At 45.3% G+C, this 20,350-nt stretch overlaps 1 protein-coding gene across 6 annotated transcripts in view; it reads right to left on the bottom strand.

The window, feature by feature from the left end:
• The window catches only part of IQSEC3 (IQ motif and Sec7 domain ArfGEF 3), a 94,456-nt gene that overhangs the window by 42,555 nt on the left and 31,551 nt on the right, over positions 1-20,350 (bottom strand). For 4 of the 6 annotated variants that reach the window (XM_063395035.1, XM_063395039.1, XM_063395036.1 and 1 more), the window contains exon 2: positions 13,442-13,522. In XM_063395035.1, the coding sequence (XP_063251105.1) occupies positions 13,442-13,522 (81 nt within the window). Of the gene's footprint in view, positions 1-11,800; positions 11,869-13,441; positions 13,523-14,612; positions 14,678-20,350 lie in introns of those variants that run through there. The other 2 variants (XM_063395040.1, XM_063395041.1) reach the window with 2 other exon arrangements.

The raw sequence follows: 20,350 nt of genomic DNA, 5'->3' as shown, positions 1-20,350 counted from the left end.
TGACCCACAATGAGCCTAGTCACTGTTACAAATAGATTCCATCTGCTGTGAAAAACATCTCTCGTGTTTCAGGTATGTCCTGTTCATTTGCACTGCTGATTTGTATATGCCTGCGGCGGAAGGTTTGTTAACAGAAATGGCTACTACAGACAATCTGACTCAGGGCTTATATGAAGTACTATCCCCAGTCCAGCATTTCAGAACAGGGATAGCAGGGTTGTGAGCTGAATCCCAGTGCTTGCTTCAAGAAGGAAGGATGGTGAAAAAGCTCTCACTGAGACAATTCAGCTGGCACCCATACCTATTTTTATTTAGCACAAGTAAATCAGAGTTCTGATACTTAGCTTTTATGTGCAGGTTTCTCAGGAAGATTTTGTATAAGGATTAGAGTAAGGCAAGGATGAAGGGACAAGATGGAGGAGAAATGTTATAATAGTGAGGGTGTTTTATTACTCTCTTTTTTCTCCCTCCCTGCTCTTTTCAAAGCGTAAAGACCAAATCAGTGACACTAAATTATCAAGCCAGAGAAGCCCATATGCCCATTTGTAGCCGTGTCTGCTCCCCATGACTGCACAGAGCTGCTGTGTCACTGCCTGTCCTGGGAGAGATACGACTGCACTGCACTTGCTACAGCATCAGGGTGTTGCATCCTCCTTGCATACTCCTCATCACTCCTTTGCTGCTGGAAATGCATGTTTGCACTTCCAATTGATAACTGTGGAGATGAACCGTGATTACCTCTTGGATCTTGACTGTCAGGCTTGGACATTCCCATACTTCATGACTTGAGAAACAACACGCAGCCCCTTCCCCTCAAACATTTCAAGGCAATTTCAAGGCATGCCTGCAGGCAGGAACATGCAAGTTGGATGCTCCAGACATTACATTCCACTGCACCACTGTTAAATACCAGAATCAGCTCACGGTCTTAGAGGAATTTTCAGAGCTCTCAGAAAAGTGTTTGCAGGATGGCTGAGTGACTAAACAGGGCTCAAGGACCAGAAGAGCTATTCTTCTTGAGGACAATAATGTTAGTCCTGTAAGAAATCAAAACTGAGCTTTCCCACTGATCACTCTACAGCTACAGAGCTCCCATGTGGTCACCACACCAAACTCATCTCTATGCAGCTTCTCTCCTTTTCCACGAAGAAAAAAGTTTGCACATAAATAAGAGCAATAACAGAGTAACAAAAAGTAGCAGTGGCACCTCTGGATTTGGTGAGGGGTTTAAGAAACCAGTCACTGAAGAAGAGGATGTTCTTGTTGCCAGGTACAATGGTTATGCAAAAAGGCCCAGCTGATCATACAGAAGGAAGCTATGGCTGTGAGGTGTTACAAAAGCACTGTGGAGGCTGATCTTAGCTCTTTTTTGCTTCCCTCTGTCACTCCAGAAGAAGACCATATTTCTGTTTCCCATGTATAACTTACCAAATGCCTTCTTCGTGGTATTCAAAGTCAGTGAGCAGGATTGTGACCTGTAACTGAGGCAAAGACTACCTGCACTAGTTGTGAAAGACCACAAAAATTCATGCATCCATTTCACAGTGCTCCTTATGGGGACTGGTTGGTTATTTTACATATACTGTTCCTAAATTGCTGTAAGTGATTAATGGCCTCATTAATTGCCTCTCATGGCCTTAGACTTATATGAGACTTCAAAGCTTCAGAGATATCAGAATTTAAAAATCTACAAAGTACCATATAGAGAATTAGAAAAAGAGTCCACTAGCTAATGCCAGTAGGATGGAGTCCAGACCCCAAGTCTGCAAGAACCTTTGCTCCCCCTCTGTCTTTCCTAAGCTTCCCTGCCCAGGAAAAAAAATCAGCTGCTGACTTAGCAGGGTCTAAAGTGCCTTTTCAGTTTATTTCATTTTGGTGCTCCCTGGGGACACCCATGACACATGGTGAATGGGTTCATCAGAATTCAATGGGGAAAAAAACAACCAGTTGAGACAAGCTTGGTAATATATTATGGGATCTTTTGAAGGTTCAGAGATTTCTGACATGCCGGGGGCCTGTATGAAAAAGAATTGCTTCTGATTTGCTTGTAAGTTTGAGTTTTAGGGTGATTTGGAGTTAGTGCTCTCTGGGAACCTGGTGAAACTGATGGAAGGCAAAAGTCTCTCCTGCCAGAAAGGCAGGGAACTTGGAACTTGATCTTGGCAAATCATCCCCTGCCAGCCAAGCTGCAGCTTTTTCAGACAGTCTCCCCTAACAAAGACAAATATAGGAACGAGATTCTGGTTTTGTCTACATACACATAGCACCTTACAAAGCAGTGGGATCAAGCCATCTTCTCACACTAGTTTTGCCCAGGAGGAATTAATGGTAATTAGCCAAGCTCATTACCCATCCCACAATATATTACTTATTTCATAAAAGGTCTGGCACACACACCTGTAAAACAGATTTGACAGTATGGTACAGTAAATATCTTGGAAATCAATTAAATTTAACATCCTTTAGTATGGACTGAAACAGGCAACATCTTTTCAGCATCACTTGAAGTGGTATCGGTGAGATGTTCATTAAGCAGACAGAATTTAATAATACTAGCAAGAGCCTCCTGTCCCATACTCTGACATGCCAAAGTCAGGGCCTTTGTTTCAGATTTAGCGTTTAAACCTGATCCTCGTGTGCTGTGTAATTCCCACACTGTTGTGTTGCTGTGCCTTTTGCTACAGAACAGCACTACAGGAACTAAATGTTTCTGAAGCACCCCGTGCCCTCCTGAGACGCTTGTCCTGGCTGGCCACCAGTCCAAGGGCCCGTTTCTCCATGACAGATCTCATCTACCAGGGGACTGAGATCTCTGCTTTTCCAAGAGGACAGACAGGCTCCTCCAGAGGGTGGCCTGGAATAGCGAGGGCAGCTCTCACTTGATGAGAGGTGGTGTTTGTGGTGCAAGGCTGGCTGTGCTGGGTGGTGTGGGTGGCTGTCATAGTTTTTTCTTATAGTTCCTGCATGTCTCTGGATGACACCTCAGAATGGCACCTGGGCCACCTCCCTGGCACGCTCCTCTTCCCACCCACACCTCCTGTTCCACCAGCTGCGGAGCACAAGGCTCAGTTAGGAAGGGAAGCCCCTTTCTGAGCTGCCTGTCACACCTTGGGGCTTGGCACCCCGGGCTGGGTGCTGTGCTGTCTCTGCAGGTTAGACACGAGTCCACAGCCTGGCAATGCAGACAACGTTGCTTGTGGCTGCTCTGAACATGGCACCTGTGCTTCACTGAGGTCTGAAGACCACCAAATAGAACTGAAGGCATAGGAGGACCTCCTCTGCAAGGTTTAATTACTTTTATTTTAACCTGAGACCCCTCTTGCCTCTGCAATGTTTGGTAAACACGACCTTTTAGAGAAGGAAAAAAACAGATGGCATCCTGCATTAGTGTAACTGCCCGCTCAGCACCCCAGGAAAGAGAAACTTGGCTTCTCAGCAGCAGCCTTTCTGCCACTTTGAGTCAGATCTCTTGGCTCCTCATCCCTGAGGCAGGTTTGAACATCACCAAATTCGCTGACAAAAGCCTGCCAGTGCAATCATGCAGAAGATAAAATTTCACTGCTAAAATGAGATGAATTCAGGGCTGGGAGGCAGCAGAGTCTCTACAAGACAAGGAAAGCTTGTATGTCACTCAGCCCATTGTTCTCCCACTCCAGCAGTGAGCTGGGTGAGGGACATGGCTCTTGGCATTTACAGACCTAGGCAGGGGCTTCTGCAGTCTTCTTTTTCTACCTGCTGTGGCAGACTCTAGGTTGGACTGTACCTCTGGGCTCCTTCTTGAGGGATCAGGGTAATTGGTTTGTGAAGGCAGTGAGTGAGCCACTTCACAGCTAGATCTTGGTGTAATTCGGATAAATTTTGTTTCTATTCTCAAGTCGCTGCTTGTGTCAAGCCAAATAGAAAGAAGCCTTGTTCCCCTCCACATAAAGAGAAACACAGCCATAAATCACCATCCCCCTCAGTACAGACAATCCAAACAATGCTCACCAGTTTTATCCAGATTTTAACTTTGCCACTGTGTTCAGATCTAGAGGCTTGCATTGCCCTTTGGCTGAAGACCAAGACAGAAACAGCATGCTTTAGCATTCCTTCCTCCTTTCCCCAATGCAGTGACCACCCCCATAGCCTTATGCAGTAGGCACAAAGCTCTACTTTTCCAGTTTTGTACCTATTTTGTCTCTGCTGCTTCACTTACACTCTGATCCACTTCATGTCACATTTACTCCCTGAGGCTCCACTTCTTTTTCTATCTTTTTTTAATTCCCATTTGGAAAACAGGATGACTTTGCAACTGACACATTTGGCCATACAAGCTCATATTTCCCCATGGTACCTCACCTTTTCCTACCTATGAGGAATGGAGATTATTCCTACCCCTATTCTCTGTTCTCAGACACAGATCTTTTGGGGCAAGAACATAAAAAACCCATGAGGTTTGCCTAGACTCAACCAATCCTACTGTGTTGCTGAGCAGTATCCTGGCTGGTGTTATAAATGACTTTATTCCTGCGGATTGCACCTTCCCCAGTGGAGGATCTAGCCCAATATGCTCTATTTTAGGACGTTCTGTAACATCCTTATCAGATCCAAATGTGCTGTGACAGCACAGAGATACTTTTCACAACACCATTCTGCACCATTCTGGTTTGTGCATCTCGACCTAGCACCTTCGCATCGATGCAGTCTGGGAAATTACAGGAATTGGTTATACTTTGCCAATCACCTCTGGAGGCAGGTGGAAAAAAGCATTAGCAGTGTATGCCATCTATCCCATCTTCCCTCTTTCTGCAAAAGAGGGAATGAGAGAGATTGCAGTCAACCCACATACAGACAACAATAACAGCACCACAGCCTGCTTACAGGAAAGCAGCACCATACCAGTGCGGGACAGCGGGACACAGCAAAGGTGACACACAGCTCGGATCACCAGGCAATTAGTGTCCAGTGGGATACAATCTGTGTGTGTCTAAAGAACCGGGGGGCCAAGCAGAAGTGGTTAAAAGTTAACACACTTCCAAGTGATGTGGCCGGAATTAGGTGTCACAGCTGAGGTTTCACAGTCTCACAAGGGAAATCTCACTGAACTCAGATCCTGTCTATGACACTTTTCTTCAGGATAATGTTTCTTCACAGAAGATGGAGTTGTCTCCAGTTGTTGTTTTTGAACAGGTGAGATGGCAGTTCAAAATACCTCTCAACTTTTTTGCATGCACTCCCTCAGCTATCTACTTCTGTTTGCAGAACACAGAGTGGCCTGAGCAGCTGTACAGTGTGCTCCTCTTCAGCATTTCAGCCTCTTCAGTTCTTCCTGAAACATATTAAATCCGCCAGGGCCACATGCAGGAGAAGGAATTCTAGTGCACGGAGATATTTTTCCAAAGGGAGAGCTTAGTCTATCTGAGCACAGAGTCTGTCCCATAGGGGTGACCAGAAGATGAACCTTCACAGGAGTGAGTTAGTGTTGCAGAGCACCAAAAAGACAAAGGCCTTTGGATTGACATCACACTACAAGAAAATGTGTAATAAAAGGCCACAGTCCCATTGTGTCCCTGCCAAAGAATGCTGGCATGAACAGAATTATTCCAGCCAAGGGACCTGCTCATTTATCTCCTGCTCATATGTTCTTGTTCTCTGCAGTCCTTTCTTTCATTTACACTATTTTTTATCTTCTTGCTTGTCCTGCTCCTTCCCTCCTGTTATTCCTTTTCTCTGTATAGTATGTTTGCCATCCATTTTTCTTACAGTAGCATTGTTACATTTGTTGGGATGAGTCTCTCTCCCTTTCTTTCTCCTTGACTCTTTTTTCCATCTCTTTGCCCTGTCTGTCTCTGCCTTGTAAGCCATTAACAAGCATGTGGACAGAGGGTCCACAGAAACCACCTGTTAGGTTCAACAGAGCACACCTTGGTGTATAGAGGGTCTGGAATGGCTCCATTTGGGGTGTGGGTGCATCCTGACTGATGCAGATCAGATCAGATTATATTAGCAGAGGGTTAGGATGAATGGTGTGAGCTTCACCACAGTCCATCTGCCATTATTTTACCGAGCATCTGTGCTCATTTGCTAGTGCTAGATACAGGGCTATTTCCAAAGCTGGCACAGCCTCTTCCCATGCTTGTCTGTAGCATTATCACACAGAAAACACAGGAGAGAGCAGGTGTTTATGTTGCATTCCCCTGGTACCAAAAAGTTGCCATGATATAGGCAAGACATTCTTTGCAGTATAGGAGAGAGAACATGAGGATCATCTGCAGGCCAGAGTGAATTGCCTGGTATTAATGCCACTAACTGATCTCAACAGCTGTTGAAAGTGACTCCCACAGCTGTAAAGTTGGCTATGATCAATCCTCTTTCCCACAGATTACCATGGCCTGAGAAATAGCAAGTACTGGCAGAAGTGGGAGAAAAGCACTTGAATCCAAGTCGAAATTCCTCTAGGGCAGGACCCACATAAGCAACAGAAGCAACACGGGAAAATAAAGAGCTGGAGAACACGTGGCCAGGCAATGGCTGGATACAGCCAGAGCTTCAGGCTCTCAGAAAATGTGTCTGATGGGCATCTTCGCAGTTTCAAAACAGGATACTTCAAGCATGTTTTCTTCAGCCTCTTTCTCCTAGCATCTTCCACCTTCCTGAAGAAAGGTGTTGATAGAAGCAAGCAAAGCAACCAATGTGACAAGGAGACTCCAGATTCCACCAGAATTTTTTTTTTCCTGTTGAAGAGTCAATCTATTCCTTGCTTTACTTCCCCACCCTCATGTTCTCCACACTTGCCTGAAAGTAGCTGCACCAGCTGTTGGAGAGGAGCAGGGAAATGCCTGCGTGGGAGAGAGTGCCAAAATGTCCTGGTGGAGCTCCTTTACAGGACTGAGACGATGCATCTGAAACCGACCTCCTGTTTCTCTGGATGCATCCAGAAAGCCATTCCTCCCAGGTCATAGTACCAGAAGATTTCCCAGCTATACCTCCCTGCAAGAGATTCCCAAGGTTGTTGGTAACTACTATGTTAAGGATGTTTTCTAAAATAATTTTTTCTTATAATTCTAGTGTTTACATATTTGCCCTAAATCTACATTCACTAAACATCTTTGTAATTCTAGACTTAGGCTCCTGCAAAGCAACTGAAGCTGCTAGTCCTCACTGTACAAAACACCCAGAAAAAGTGAGGAATCTGCTCACTCCCAAGCTTAGGAGAAGTTCAAATCTGGGTCTAGACATTACTCATGGCCCACATCTTTGTGTCAGACTGAAATCAACTGTGAGCTGGGGCGATATTTATGTGAACTTTGCTAACCCATCTCTGCCTGTTTGCAGCTTCCCCGCAACCTCCAATGGTACTATCTGGAATAGGATTATTAAGTCTGCAGGGATGGAAGAGTAAGAGATGAGCGGTTAAGAAGCAACAAAAAAAAAAAAATCTTCTCTTCATGCCCATGACCTCAATAAGGAAAAGAAATGAGAAGCACAAACAGGATGTGCTAGCAAAGCAGAAATGTTGCTCAAACTTATATGTGTTTCAAAAGCAGTGCTCTGGAGGACTTTGAGGGGAGTGAAAGAAGTCAGACTCATGAGCTTTGTGTATGGTCGTTTGTCCTTAGTGTATACAAGACCATGGATGTAGAGGCTTGCTTTGCACTGGCATGTCCACATCCTGTTAAGATTGACCTGGAGTCTTCTTTATTAAGAATCAGAGAAGAATTCAGCCTCCATGGTCCACTAGTTGTAGGAACTTGCACTTAACACTGCCAGCTGGGGGCCAATTAGGCAGTTGTTAGGCTTCTGTAAGTGGAAGGTTATAGATCTGATTTGATACAGACTAGAATCATCATCATGCTTCACACCTGAGCCAAAGCCATGGAACAGCTCTGAGCTGAGACGAAGCACTGACCTCCAGATATCCTGCCAGCAATCCTAAATCAGAAATTACAGTTTCCCATTTCGTGAACTGCATTTGCATTTGTCCCGTCAGACAAGTTCAGATAAAATGCTGAGTAGCTCAGTTGTTTAACTGTAGTGCTTAAAGAGGGATGGATGCTGGTGGAAAATCATCACTGTCCACCTGTTTATCTGGGTACTTCAGTAATGTCCAGAGAGAGCATACACTTGGGGAGTGGTTCAGTTCTCAACAACTTCATGGGCTTCAGCCTTAAGGGACATTGCAATCACAACGCAGACAAGGTCTTGGGAATTTCTCAGGAGGATCTAACTGTTAGAGAACCTAAAGTGACCCAAGGGCGAAGTGAGAGCTGTAGTGGAAGGAGAGATGCTCCTGGGCTACAGGAGCGAGGAGTCAAAGAGGGACGTGATGCTGTGACTGTGCAGCATAAAATTCATGGCTCCTTTGTGCCAACATCTTCCAACATGACTTCACAGGACAAAGAACAAATGCATGTTCAATGGAAGCTGAGAGTTCAGGTAAAGAGACATGAAGAGTCAGAGACAGAAGTAAATGAAACCAGATTTTGGGCTTTAAGCATGTGCTGTTGAGGGTGCAGCATAGTCAGAGAGCTATCAAGAAAGATGTTGGAAGATTTGGTTTGAACAAACTGTCCAAAATCTGTCCATCCACTTATCAGTCTCCACATATAAAAATGGAGCCACCAGCACCAAGGGCTTCCTCCAGCAGGAACACACATTTCCATTTCAGTACTTTGGTAAGTCATAAGTGGGGCAAGAAGGAATTTCTCCAGAAATGCAAGGAAGCCTGGCTTGGAGAAGTAGCCAATGGTTCCCATGTCTCCTTACCACTAACTGGTGCCAGGAAGCAGCCAATCTGTTACGGTGACTAATCCAGCAGGCGCTTTAGAAAAGAGTCTACAGCGGTTCAAAGTTTAAACTGTATTGAGTTATTTCATTGGTCCATAATCATGAAGTAAACACTTTGTAAATTAGTGGCACTAATCATCTTTTAACCCTGATCGAAGCAACAGTCTCCCTACTGGAAAATGTGGAAAATATGAACAGAGCTTGCCCAACTTTTCTAAAAATGTCTCAGATCCTAGCTTTTCTTCCAAGTACACATCCAAGCTCTTCCAGTAGACTGCTCTCTCTTCATGACAGAACTCTGTCTCCTTTGCATTATGAAGTCTCATCTGCACTTCCACAACACTTCAGCACTCCAGCACTATTCCCAAGTCCTTTGCCAAAGCAGACCTGCCCCTGATGCTTAAAGTTTTCTGTAGAACTTTTCCCATCACAGGAGGAGAGGTGATTTTCTGCTGATTTCCTATTCAGCACCACAGAGGCAGACTCCAAAAAGCCTATGAAAGGCAACTGAATGAATATACTGTTCCCTTCAATTGTGACTCCATCATTTCCTCTCATTACTCTAATAGAAACAGATCCTTCTCATTTCAGCCCTATTACCTCATACAAAGGAAAATGGTATGTAATCCTGTTAGAACTGGGCTGCTGCTGGACACATTTTGAGGTCATTGTTCTGGGATGCCAGTCTCCACTCTATGTGCCTGGGAGAAGTGGGAAATGCAATTACTGGGCTATTCAAATCTCTAGAATGAAACCCTGCCATTAATAGGCAAAAGCCAGCGAGAAAAAGAGCCGTTGCTTTATGAAATTACAGGGTTTGGCTAAATTAGAGTCTAATCAGCACCTCAGTAAAGGAGCAGGGTTAGCTCCTACTGCCATCCCTGGAGTTTCTTCACGTCCCTCAACCTGATATTTGGCATCCCCATTGGAAACCCAACCTGCAAGATGGTTCATGATCATGAAGCCAGTGGTGTACAAGTCCAGCAGAGACAGTGGTGAAGGATTTATACTGTCCTTTGATATGGGAAAGCCCTTAGAGTTCAGGAACAGCAATCTGCCTGCTGCTGCCATCACCTCATCCTGTACTTTGGCTCTGAGCTTTTTGGCAGAATCTGGGATCAAATCTGTCTCTTAATATTCATGGCCTACAGCACCAGTTTTGCTAATTGCTGGTGCAACGCAGCTAAGCAGCCAGGTGGGAAATTGCATTGCTAAACTCATGGAGCTGCAACTTTCCCACAAGGAATTCACACGCTGGAGGAGAAAAGGGGGCTAGCTCTGCTTGTGGCAGTCTGTGAAGCAAAGCAGAACAAGATGAGTGGGAATAATCTCAACCACCTCATTGAGTTGGCTTCTGTTGAGTGGTTAGACACTGACGTGTTCCTAATCACTCTCATACATGTGAAGCCAAGGCACTTTTAGCTGGCAGCAAAGAAAGAGCACAAAATCTTGCAGAGAAATGTTAGGGAGGACCACACAAGAACAATAATGACCACCACAAACCACAAGGACAACCTTTTGTCCCAGATTGTTCCTGGCAGTCAACCTGCAACTGTTATTCCCTGCATTTGCCTCTCCTCCTGCCTCTCTCTTAAGCTGTATGGCTGCTTCTGCTGGTCTCTCCTGCAGTCAGATAGCCACTCATCTCACTGTTCTGATGTCCCTCTTTCTCTGCTGTGTTTTTCCTCGTTCTCCCAAAGGATTCCTGTCCCACAAGACGAGTCTAGGCTCCTGCTGAAGACAGAACCGTTCTTGCAGGTCCCAGACAGAAGGGACGTGGGCTGAGGTACAGTTCCTGCTAGAGGAGGAGAAAGCAGCTGATCACCACTGGAGTCTCCAAGTCCCTTGAAGAGCTGAGAGTCACTTCCCTGTTTATGCTCTTTATTAGTCCCTATTCTCTTTAATCGGCTTAGACTGATGAGCCAAGGCAGCGGTAGGGATCAGCCAGGCTGTTTAATTAAAGGATTGCAGCTCAGCCTTGCAGTTTGGGGGTTTGTGTAAATGAGCTGCAAGTACATTATTTAATCTGCTGTGCAGAGAGGAGTTGGGGCATTAATGAAGCAAACTCTAATTAAAACTAGATGGCTGATGGTTATTAGTGGCATCAGTTCTGACAGGATTTATCTCATTTAGGGAAACCATCAGGAAGGGAAAAAGAGTGAATAAACCCAAGCTGGTTTATCAGAATTCACAGCAGCACCACTTGTGAGTGGCTGTCCATTCAGCAGGGCTCAGAAGGGCTGCACAGGGAGCCCCCATGTACCAGGCTCTCCCACCAGGAGCCCTGATGAGCTTTTTTAGGGATATGCTTGGCTCACCCAGGAACTGATTGCCTATTCAGACAGTCTGACCCACATACTTCTTGATTGACTTTGGTTCTGCCTTGGTTTAATGGGGAACCTGTTCATGATTTGAGCAGGGTGACAGACTCCATAATATGATGAGCTTCTCCTAGAAGCCTACTGAGCCATTCCAGAACACCATATGGATATCAGCCCCGTGCTGACTCTGTGTTTTTCCCTCTCTGACATTCTTTTGCCTTCCTCACTGCACTGTCTATGTGACTTTGGACATGAAGGAAGCCCACAGCTGACTGCAGGACCCGGCAGAGACTAGGAGATGTTTTATGGCTAACATAAAGCTAAATAGAGAGTTTAATGACTCCCTATGCCTGTTTCTCACCTTCAAATAGCCACGGTGGCTTCAACCATCTTTATCTGTGCATTGAATAGTGTGTCACACACAGACAGACTCAGGACTGCTGTTGGGGTCTGGAGGCATTAAAAATGGCAAGGATGTGAGAAAGACTGGGCAGAAAAGTAAGGAACGCACAAGGCCTGCAGTGTGGGACAAGCTACAAAAGGCATCAAACAGACAGGCATAGACCAGGTCAAAAAGCCCAGATGCAACGTGCTGTGGGGGTCATTGTCATTCTTCCACAATTCAGGATTTCCTGGCTCAGACTCATCTTTGGATGCAACTTGCCCAAGTTGTTAAATTACTGAAACAGGTGATCACTCCCTCTTCAATTTACCTGTCGAATCCCAGCAGAAGGAGGGCAGGCAAACTCAGGCTCAAACTCAAACTCAGCAAGGCCTCTGGGAGTCAGCAGGACAAAAGGAAGGCCTGACAAAGAACATGACAAAAATGATCCTAGAGCTTAAGACTATATGACTGACAGCCTTGTAGAATAAGAACATTCTAGAAACTAAGAGATCTGATCAGAAATGAGATGGAGGCTGGGACAAGAATGGGGCAGGGTCAAGGATGAGGGTATAATGATAGAACATTACAGCAAAACTGATCCTTAGTTCTAGACAAACTAGAGCACTCAAACAAAACTCTCACTCCAAAAATGTTAGGGCGAGGTGGCTTTCCCTACCACAGAGATCTTCATGGTCTCCTTCTCCTCTGCCTCCTTTTCCTTGCCAGCATCTCCCCATCTGACATGATAGGGCTGTCATGCAAACTTTACCAATGCCTGAAAGCCCTCAGCACAGACTGATCATGGCAGTTAACCCTTCCATCCTCGCACGCAAATGGGCAGAAGAGGTCCTGCTCCTTCACTCTTGTCTCCAGTTATGGCCACACCCTACGTTTGAGCATACACACCCACCCACCTACCCCTGTTCTCTTCACAGTTGTCCAGCACTCACACTTTTTCTTGGAAGGAAATCAGAAACCACAGTCTGCTCCAGTGAGTAGAACATGAGAAGTATCATTTTCAAAATGCAGTAGCCTCACTACTGCAATACAGTTGCCCAGTTCTGTTCAGAGCCCTGCTAGTAACTCAGGCTTTTTGCACAGGTGCCAAAGGTCAGATGTAAAAGTCTAACAGTGTGATGAGAGAAATCTTTAAAGAGAAACCTCTTTGCTGTTGTCGGAAGGGTGATGAGGCCTGGAAAAACAGAGTAGGTCTGTAAGAGCTAATGGTGGGAAGTTGTGAGAGGGGAAGGAGATGGCAGGAACAGAGGGACAAGGCCAGGTGTGGAAGCTAAGTGCAGTGTATGCATCTGGAGTACCTCAAAGCTCTTTGGACCCCTTGATCTTGGCACTGATGAGGAAGAGCTGAGGACTACTGGTGTCCACACACTTGGATGCACTGGATACAAGCTGGTAATAGTTAGTAGTACCTGTCTATGGCTGTTCTGCTGTTCTTAACTGACAAGCTCACACATTTGACACAGGTAAAAACACTCCCCCCAACCTGCCTTAGGGTGTGAGACAGAACCCTGAGTTTTTTGGGTGACTTGCTATACTTTAGGTGTTATAATGTATGTGCGTCCAGGAACCGCATAGTGTGAGACAAATAATTTGAAGGAGAAGAATGAAGTATGTGTGTGTCAGTGTCTTACATACAGTGTCTTACATACCCCTTACATACAGTAAGAAGAGGTACAAGCATGAATGTGGGTCAATGGAATGGAAGTGGATGTTTGAAGAGAGGCTGGAAAAACATTTTGTGTATGTGTGAGTGGAGATCGGGGGAGTTTGCAGGCAATTACACAACAGTACAAACAGTAATCTCTGTGAGGAAAAGGAGAGGGACAGCAATGCTGGGAACATGGGATGTAGGATTGGCATGTGTAATACATGAGTTTTGTCTAGGGCAGGAAGATCAGTGATGGATGATGAAGTAGAAAAAACAAAGGTCTTGCTGGCAACCATTTCCCACCTTGGTGAGGAGTGTGGAGATGAAGGCTTCTGCTCTGCGTCAGCTGCTGGGCAACAGAACTGGTGTAAAACAGTTTCATTCCTGTAAGAAAAAACAAACCACAGTGGGTCAGCGTTCACTTCACTCAGCAGCAAGCTCAAGGGAGAATGCCATTTTTAGAGCTGTTCCAAGGGGACAGTGACTCCCAGTGATGCTGGAAGAGTAGTCTAATTATTACATGAACATTTTTTACTCCAAGGTGGAGGGGAGCAGAGAGAAAGGGGCTGACAGTTCTATTCCTTTACCTTACCTGTTCTGTTGCTGATGTCAAACAGTGGAGAATGGGGCGAAAGTGCAAAACCCAAAAGTTTTCCTCCTAGCAGCATTTGTTGCACAATCCCATACATCTCATGAAAAACAGTTTTGTCTGTCTTTAATTATATTTCTGTTGGGACAGAAATGTTTTCTTGTATATGTTTCCTTTACATCAATATCAGTTGATTCTTTTTCTTACCCGTGGCTAAATTACTCTGCAGATATTTCTCGTGAAGCCACCGTAGAGCACAGAAATGGCCTCAGCATCACTACTGGGCATTACCAGGAACAGCAGTGGAGAACTGACAGGACAAGCACAAGCAGGGAGACTGAGACCATGACAAGACAGAGACCATAGAAGAGAAAAGCAAAACCCTAAGAAGTAACTAACTTGAGCAAAACAGGAAAACAAAACACTAAAAATGTGTGTATTAGATAAGAAGGACAAAAGATTTCATCCAAGGTAAGAAGTCCTATTGTTACAGAAATTTTAGACACTGACCTCTCATTTCCATTAGACAGGTTTATTGCAAGAAATCAATTATGGTATTTGGTATCTTGAGCTTGATACCTCAAAAGAGGGATCCCAAATAAAGAAATCCCTGGAAAATTATTCCCTTATGACCTAAATTCCCCTATACCTCATGTGACAGTCCAGATCAACAGCATTATTGGAATTTGGAGTCTCTTTGATCTTAATTGGTTTGGTGTTTTGTTACCAAGCGGTTGCCACTTGTTCTTCTTCATCTCCTCCTTAAATGAGTTTCAGTGGAGGTTTTGGTCGTTCTCTAGTCAATGTATCTTGATGTCTGCCAAGAAAGGTGGGAGCCTCCCTTGGAATGGAGAATATGACCCCCTTCCCTCTGAATTGTTCTACCTTTGAGCCTGAGGGGCCTTCAGCCAACGCCACGGGAACAGGCCCAGCAGCAGCGCCTCACTGCGCCCCGCGCATGCGCACAGCGCGGGCCCCGCTCCCGCGCCGCACGGCCGGCAGGGGCGCGCGGGCTCGGGGGGGCCGTGCCCCCGCCTGCAGGGGGCGCTGTGCCGCCACCTCAGGGCTGTCCCCTCACGGAGCAATGCGGCCGCGCTGGATGGCGAAGATGGGCTGCCGCTGGAATTTCAGGGCAGCAGCTGCAATGGCAGGGCAGGCTGGCCCCAGGCGGTAAGCAAGAGGTAGCAGAAACTCAGCAGCTGTGAGAGGAGCCGCGGATCAGGTAGGTAGTACGTGGCCACCGTGTACCAAAAAATCCAGAGCACTGGCAGAGAAACGGGGCTGGGAAGCCACAGCCTGACTCCCCAACATGGCTGGAGAGGCTCCCCTGGAGGGGAAGAGGGCTGCAGGTCACGGGGTTTCCTCTGAGGCACCTGAGCAGGGGTGAAGTGTTCTTTTCTAATGAGGTAGGATGTTAATAAGGTGCCAGTGCAATGGCCGCTCCCACACGCAGAGCTTTACTTGCGGTAGAAGGCGGCGAGAGGTGAAGCCTCGCAGTGGTGGTGAATTCTCCCCACAGTGACTGTAGCCTGTTTCCTCCAATGTCAACATCGAGAGAAGGAAAGACTGAGCAAGCGGTGGGATCATATTTTAGTCTATATTCAAGCAGGCTCACTCAAATACTCCAGCTCCTACATCCTACACTGCTCATTTACAAAGAATCATTTATATTGAAAAAGACCCTTAAGACCATCGAGTCCAACCATTAACCCAACACAGCCAAGCCCACCACTAAACCATTTCCCTTTGCACCACATCTACATGTCTTTTAACTACCTTCAGGGATGATGACTTCACCACTTCCCTGGGAAGCCTAATCCAATGCCTGACCACCCCTTTAGTGAAGAAATTTTTCCTAATAACCAATCTAAACCTCCCCTGGTGCAAGCTCAAGCTATGTCCTCTTGCCTTGCCACTCATTACAGGGGAGAGGTGATCAGCCCCCACCTGGCTACAGCTGGCTACAGCTTCCTCTCAGAAAGTTACAGAGAGTGATAAGGTCACTCCTCAGCCTCCTATTCTCCAGTGCCCTCATCTGCTTCTCATAAGACTTGTGCTCCAGAGCCCTCAACAACCACCAAGTAGAATCTTTAAAAAATAGACACCCCACATTTCAGCCATTTCTAATTCAAGCATTTCCCTAAATGAACTACACTGTTCTCTGCTCTTATTCAAACACAACTGATGCACAACTTCAATTCCTAATTGCACACAAAGAAAGCAAACAAGAGGGAGGGAAAACATAGGGAAAAAGAGGAAAGAACAAGGATGGACAAAAACCTGAGAAATAGAAGTTTGTATATAGATGAAATACGTTGCTAGTTTATTATCATGGTAGAAACTCAAAGAAAAGGGAAATTGGGAAAGGAAGAGATGTGAAGTTTCAGGACTTTAGGCTCAGTCTCCTGTGGGCGTTTTGAGAAAAAAAAAAATCCTAATCAGAGTGAGCACACTCTAAGTACCACCGCTGTAGTCAGCTCTTGTTCTCATGGTTTCTTATGTGTGCTCAGTACCAGTGTTGGGTGTTTTCTGCCTAAACCAGAGTTGTCTTGAACTTCTGAGATCCTAAGATCTCTGGAATATTTGTGCCCCTTACCTATCACCACCAGATGCTGATCATGCTCAAAGACAGAAATCTGCCTCCAGGCATTTGGCATCCTTTTGTCCCACTCCAGGGGCCATGACTCTCACGGAGAATCCACCAGGGAGGTGGTGAGGAGCAGATAGTGCCTGATGGAAGGAAATATATGAGATGCAAATGGATATTCCAAGTCTGTGCCGAAAGCTCTCCCTGTGACTGGAAGCGGGGAAGGGTATTGTATCATTCCTATTAAATCCAAGTTCCCCAAATGCCCAGGAGAAGTTTGAGCTCTGGGGCTGTTTGCACTCTTCTTTTACAGCTTGATTCTCCTTTTGTGATACTCAGGCATAGACCACAGGAACTGGGTTCCACCTTGGACACTACTCCTGTTCCTTTTCCTCTTTCTTTCCATCTCTTGATCCTGCACATACCTGATATTTTGTAAATCCATGCCCTCACTTTTGCATCACAGCACCCAGACAGGAGCAGGGAGAGGGTTAACCTGTGGAAAAAGTTGACCCATTCCCACCTGAAGAGGTTGTGTGTTAACTGTTATCAGGACAAAGCAGCTCTAATCTAGGTACAAAAGGTAAGTGTCCTAGAGCCTGCTGCCACTTCTAAGCCTCCAGGAAGTGCCCCAGAAAGGCAACTGTCTTCCTAACGCTGTGAAGTCTTCAGGTAAGATGTTATTTTTGTTGCTGTGATTCAAGAGGGCCTGTCAGGGTTGTAGTGTCTAGTGGCTACCTGGATTTTATCCCCCTATAGTGTTGTCAGCCCTTGCAAGTTTGAGGTTTGAAGTGAGCCTTGAGATGTTTAGTATCTGTCATAAGTCAGGATAATACTTTTGATAGTGTTTTTTTTTGTTTTTTCTTTTCCTTTCTATTCTGTCTCTTTGTTGTGTTTTTAAATAAATCTTACTTCATAAGCCAGAAAGGCTACATAACTTGAATATGCAGCATCTGAGGAGTTAAACGTTAGAAAGCATGTGTTTTGTTTTAGTCTTTGAAAAACAGGGAAGGAGGCAATGTAACTTCACTCGTTACTTTGGAGTGCGGATCTGTAATTTTGTTTCTTTTTAAATACCTCTGGTATGTGCCATGGTCGACCAATTAAAAAGGCAGGTTCAGGGCTTGCTTTTTTGCCTGCATTTTTCTGTATATCCTCTACTTTGCCTTCCTCAAACCATTGCAGACTGAAATTAAGCACACACTATTGTAGGCAGATCAGGCAGGTGATTGTGGAGATAATTTCTCCCCATCTGCCAGGATACTGCTGTTTTGTTTCCAATGTATTGCTTTAAAAATAAATAAATTATTATCTCTTGGGCTCTACACTGGAAAGCTTGGAAGGGAAAACCAGCGAGAAGAAAAGGTGTTCTGGGTTAGTTGGGTAGCACAAAAGAGGAAGGGGCTCAGGGAGAGGAGGAGGAGACATGCTGGGGTAGTTGCTGCCAGCACTGTGAGACCAGTGTGTGGAAGAGCAGCAGAGGACAAACGCAAGCACAGATGCAAAGGAAGGACTGAGAACAGCCTGAGCCTGTCAGTGCCTTGCTCCATCTAGCTGGGATGCACGCTCCGGAGGCAAGGATTTGACAGTCCAGACCTATCTTAAATGCAGAGATAGCTTGGCCCAGAAGTTACCCATGCTGTCAATTGAAACGTTAGCCCTCTCTCCTCTGAGAGAAAACAGCTGACTGAATTTTCTTCAGTTGTCTTTAACATTGCTCCTGACAAGAGGTGTCCTGCAGCCAGCTGCCTGCAGCCTCAGTAGGGGTATCTGTGAATGAACTGTCCAGCCACAGCAATTCCTGCTCTGTGATGAACTTTACAGAGGCTTGTGCCAAACCTCCTGGCTAGCACAAGCTGTCTAGTCAGCTCAGGAGTTAGGTTTACCTTTCTGGCTTCTCAGAAAGTTGGACTGTGCAGCAAAGGGTCTCCACGACTCATGCTGCCTTGGTCTTTCCTCAATGGAGCCCAAGGAGATAACCCTTTTTTCCTCTTAAAAAGTTGCATTGTAGAAAGAACAACAACTGAGTCCAAAAATTGAAAGTCTCTGTAGCTTGTACATCACAGCACCAAATGGAGCAAACTTTCCTAGAATTCCCTTAATGCTGTATCTTCCCTTTGGACAAGTGCCTGTGGCTTTCAGCTCAGTCAGTGTTGCCCTCTAAGCATCAATGCCCACTAATTTAGCACTGATGAGAGCTGTCTTGAAATAGCGATGTCCATCTGCTGAGAGCTGTGTTATGGTAAACAAACCTAACCTCTCTTTGTTTTCCTGCATTCTCACAAAAGCAACCCCCCGGCCCAGGCAGCATATGGAGAATGGTGGGGCTCCCTGCTCTCCAGCAGTCAGCTTTAATTAAACATATATCCTGTGCGGCCTGTTCCCAAAGATAAAGAGCAGCTCCGTGTTTTTCTGCATGAAAGATTTTAGACACGAAATGCCAAAGCAACACAGAATGAAAATTGTTCTTGCTACAAGTACACAGAGCGTGCTTCTCTCTACCATGGTGCAACACCCCTGCATCCATCCCGCTGCTCTGGTCAGTTGTGTAGGACTGCTGGCATGCTCCATAGATGAAGATCACTGGGTTCCCCAACTGCCAGTACTTACTAATCTATGGATTCTGATCCTTGAGCCCTACTGACCTGCCTACCCAGCAGCCTTGTCCTTGGCCCAGGCACTCAGCAGTTCTTAGAAATCTGACAATGCTGAAACAAGCAATGTTCTATCAGTAAATAACTAGTCAAACTCATGCAGCCTTTCCGGTTTCTCTTTAAAACTCTACCTTTTGAAGAAAAGCCAGAGGCTTTGACCAAAAGTCATTGTTTTTAGTGCTGGGTATCTCAGCTTTCCTGCAGTCTTTTGCCACTTGTCTCTATCCTGCCTTTTTTTGGATAGCTGCCAAGAGAACCGATGGAAGCACAGAACATCATGGCCTAGGAGGGGAAGGCAGAAAGAGTCAAAGAACTGAAGTCATCTCAGATGAAGTTTTACTGGCTGTTATTTTTCGTAAGATGAGCACTGGAGAAACACAAACAGGAACTATTTAGCAATGCCGAGTTAATGAAAGGGCAGTTACAGTCCTCTGACTCCCCCAAAACGTATCTCAATGCTAACTCTACCTATCAGTGGAGCTGTGACACAACCTAGCCAAGGTTAGCTGCAGACCTTACTGCTTCTATCACCTCCCTCCTGTGATAGATGTGTTTCTGACTCCAGTCAACCTGGAACTGAGAGCTGAAGTGAGATGGCATTAGACTGGTGGTCTGGAGGCAGTTGAGTATGGGCAGGGTTCATATTGTAAGGAAACATACATGATTAAAAATAAATTCAAAGTAATTTTTGGAGTTTAAGTTCATTAAGTTCCTGTAAATCTGATGGCCTACTCATTGTTACGGGATACTGTTGATGGCAAGAATTTTGTAAGATTCAGAGAAGAACTAGACATTTTAAAGATTATCCTGTTAGAGTATTTAAAGCAGATTTTCCCAAAGCAAATGTGTAGGACTCAAATTTATCAGCATTAGAAAGCCCATAGCTCTTTTTTACTCTTTTCTCTTGAACATCTGATGTTGGTTATCTCAGAAAAACAATTATACAAACCAGAACCACAGAAGTGACTGACTGAGAAAATTCTGTGTTAAGGGGCATGGGCCTTATTAACCAAGATATTGAAGTGTAGGAGTGCAACAAGCCTGAAACTAGTGTTGCCTGGAAATAGAACAAACCTTCCCAAACCATGTTAGAATGATAATATAAACCTTTACTTGAAAGCCTTCAGGTACACCATATGGAAAAATCTGCATGTGGTACAGTAATTCTACAATTTTTATAAGGTTAGTTGATTAGTATACCTATCATATATTGTCCAATTAGGAGAGTAGTTGGTTAGGTAACATTTCCCTGGGTACTGCCCCTTTGGAATTGGTCTAGGGGCTTCTTTGCCCCACTTCGTGTCGTCTTTCCAGATTCTGGTTGGAAAACAGAATGTCCTTGTAGTTGGTTCTCTTCTTGGAATAAGACTAAACAGTATTTC

The sequence above is a fragment of the Prinia subflava genome, chromosome 4 (genome assembly GCF_021018805.1).
Source record: "Prinia subflava isolate CZ2003 ecotype Zambia chromosome 4, Cam_Psub_1.2, whole genome shotgun sequence".
NCBI classification, from domain to species: Eukaryota; Metazoa; Chordata; class Aves; order Passeriformes; family Cisticolidae; genus Prinia; species Prinia subflava.
This window is presented reverse-complemented; position numbering and strand designations above follow the sequence as displayed.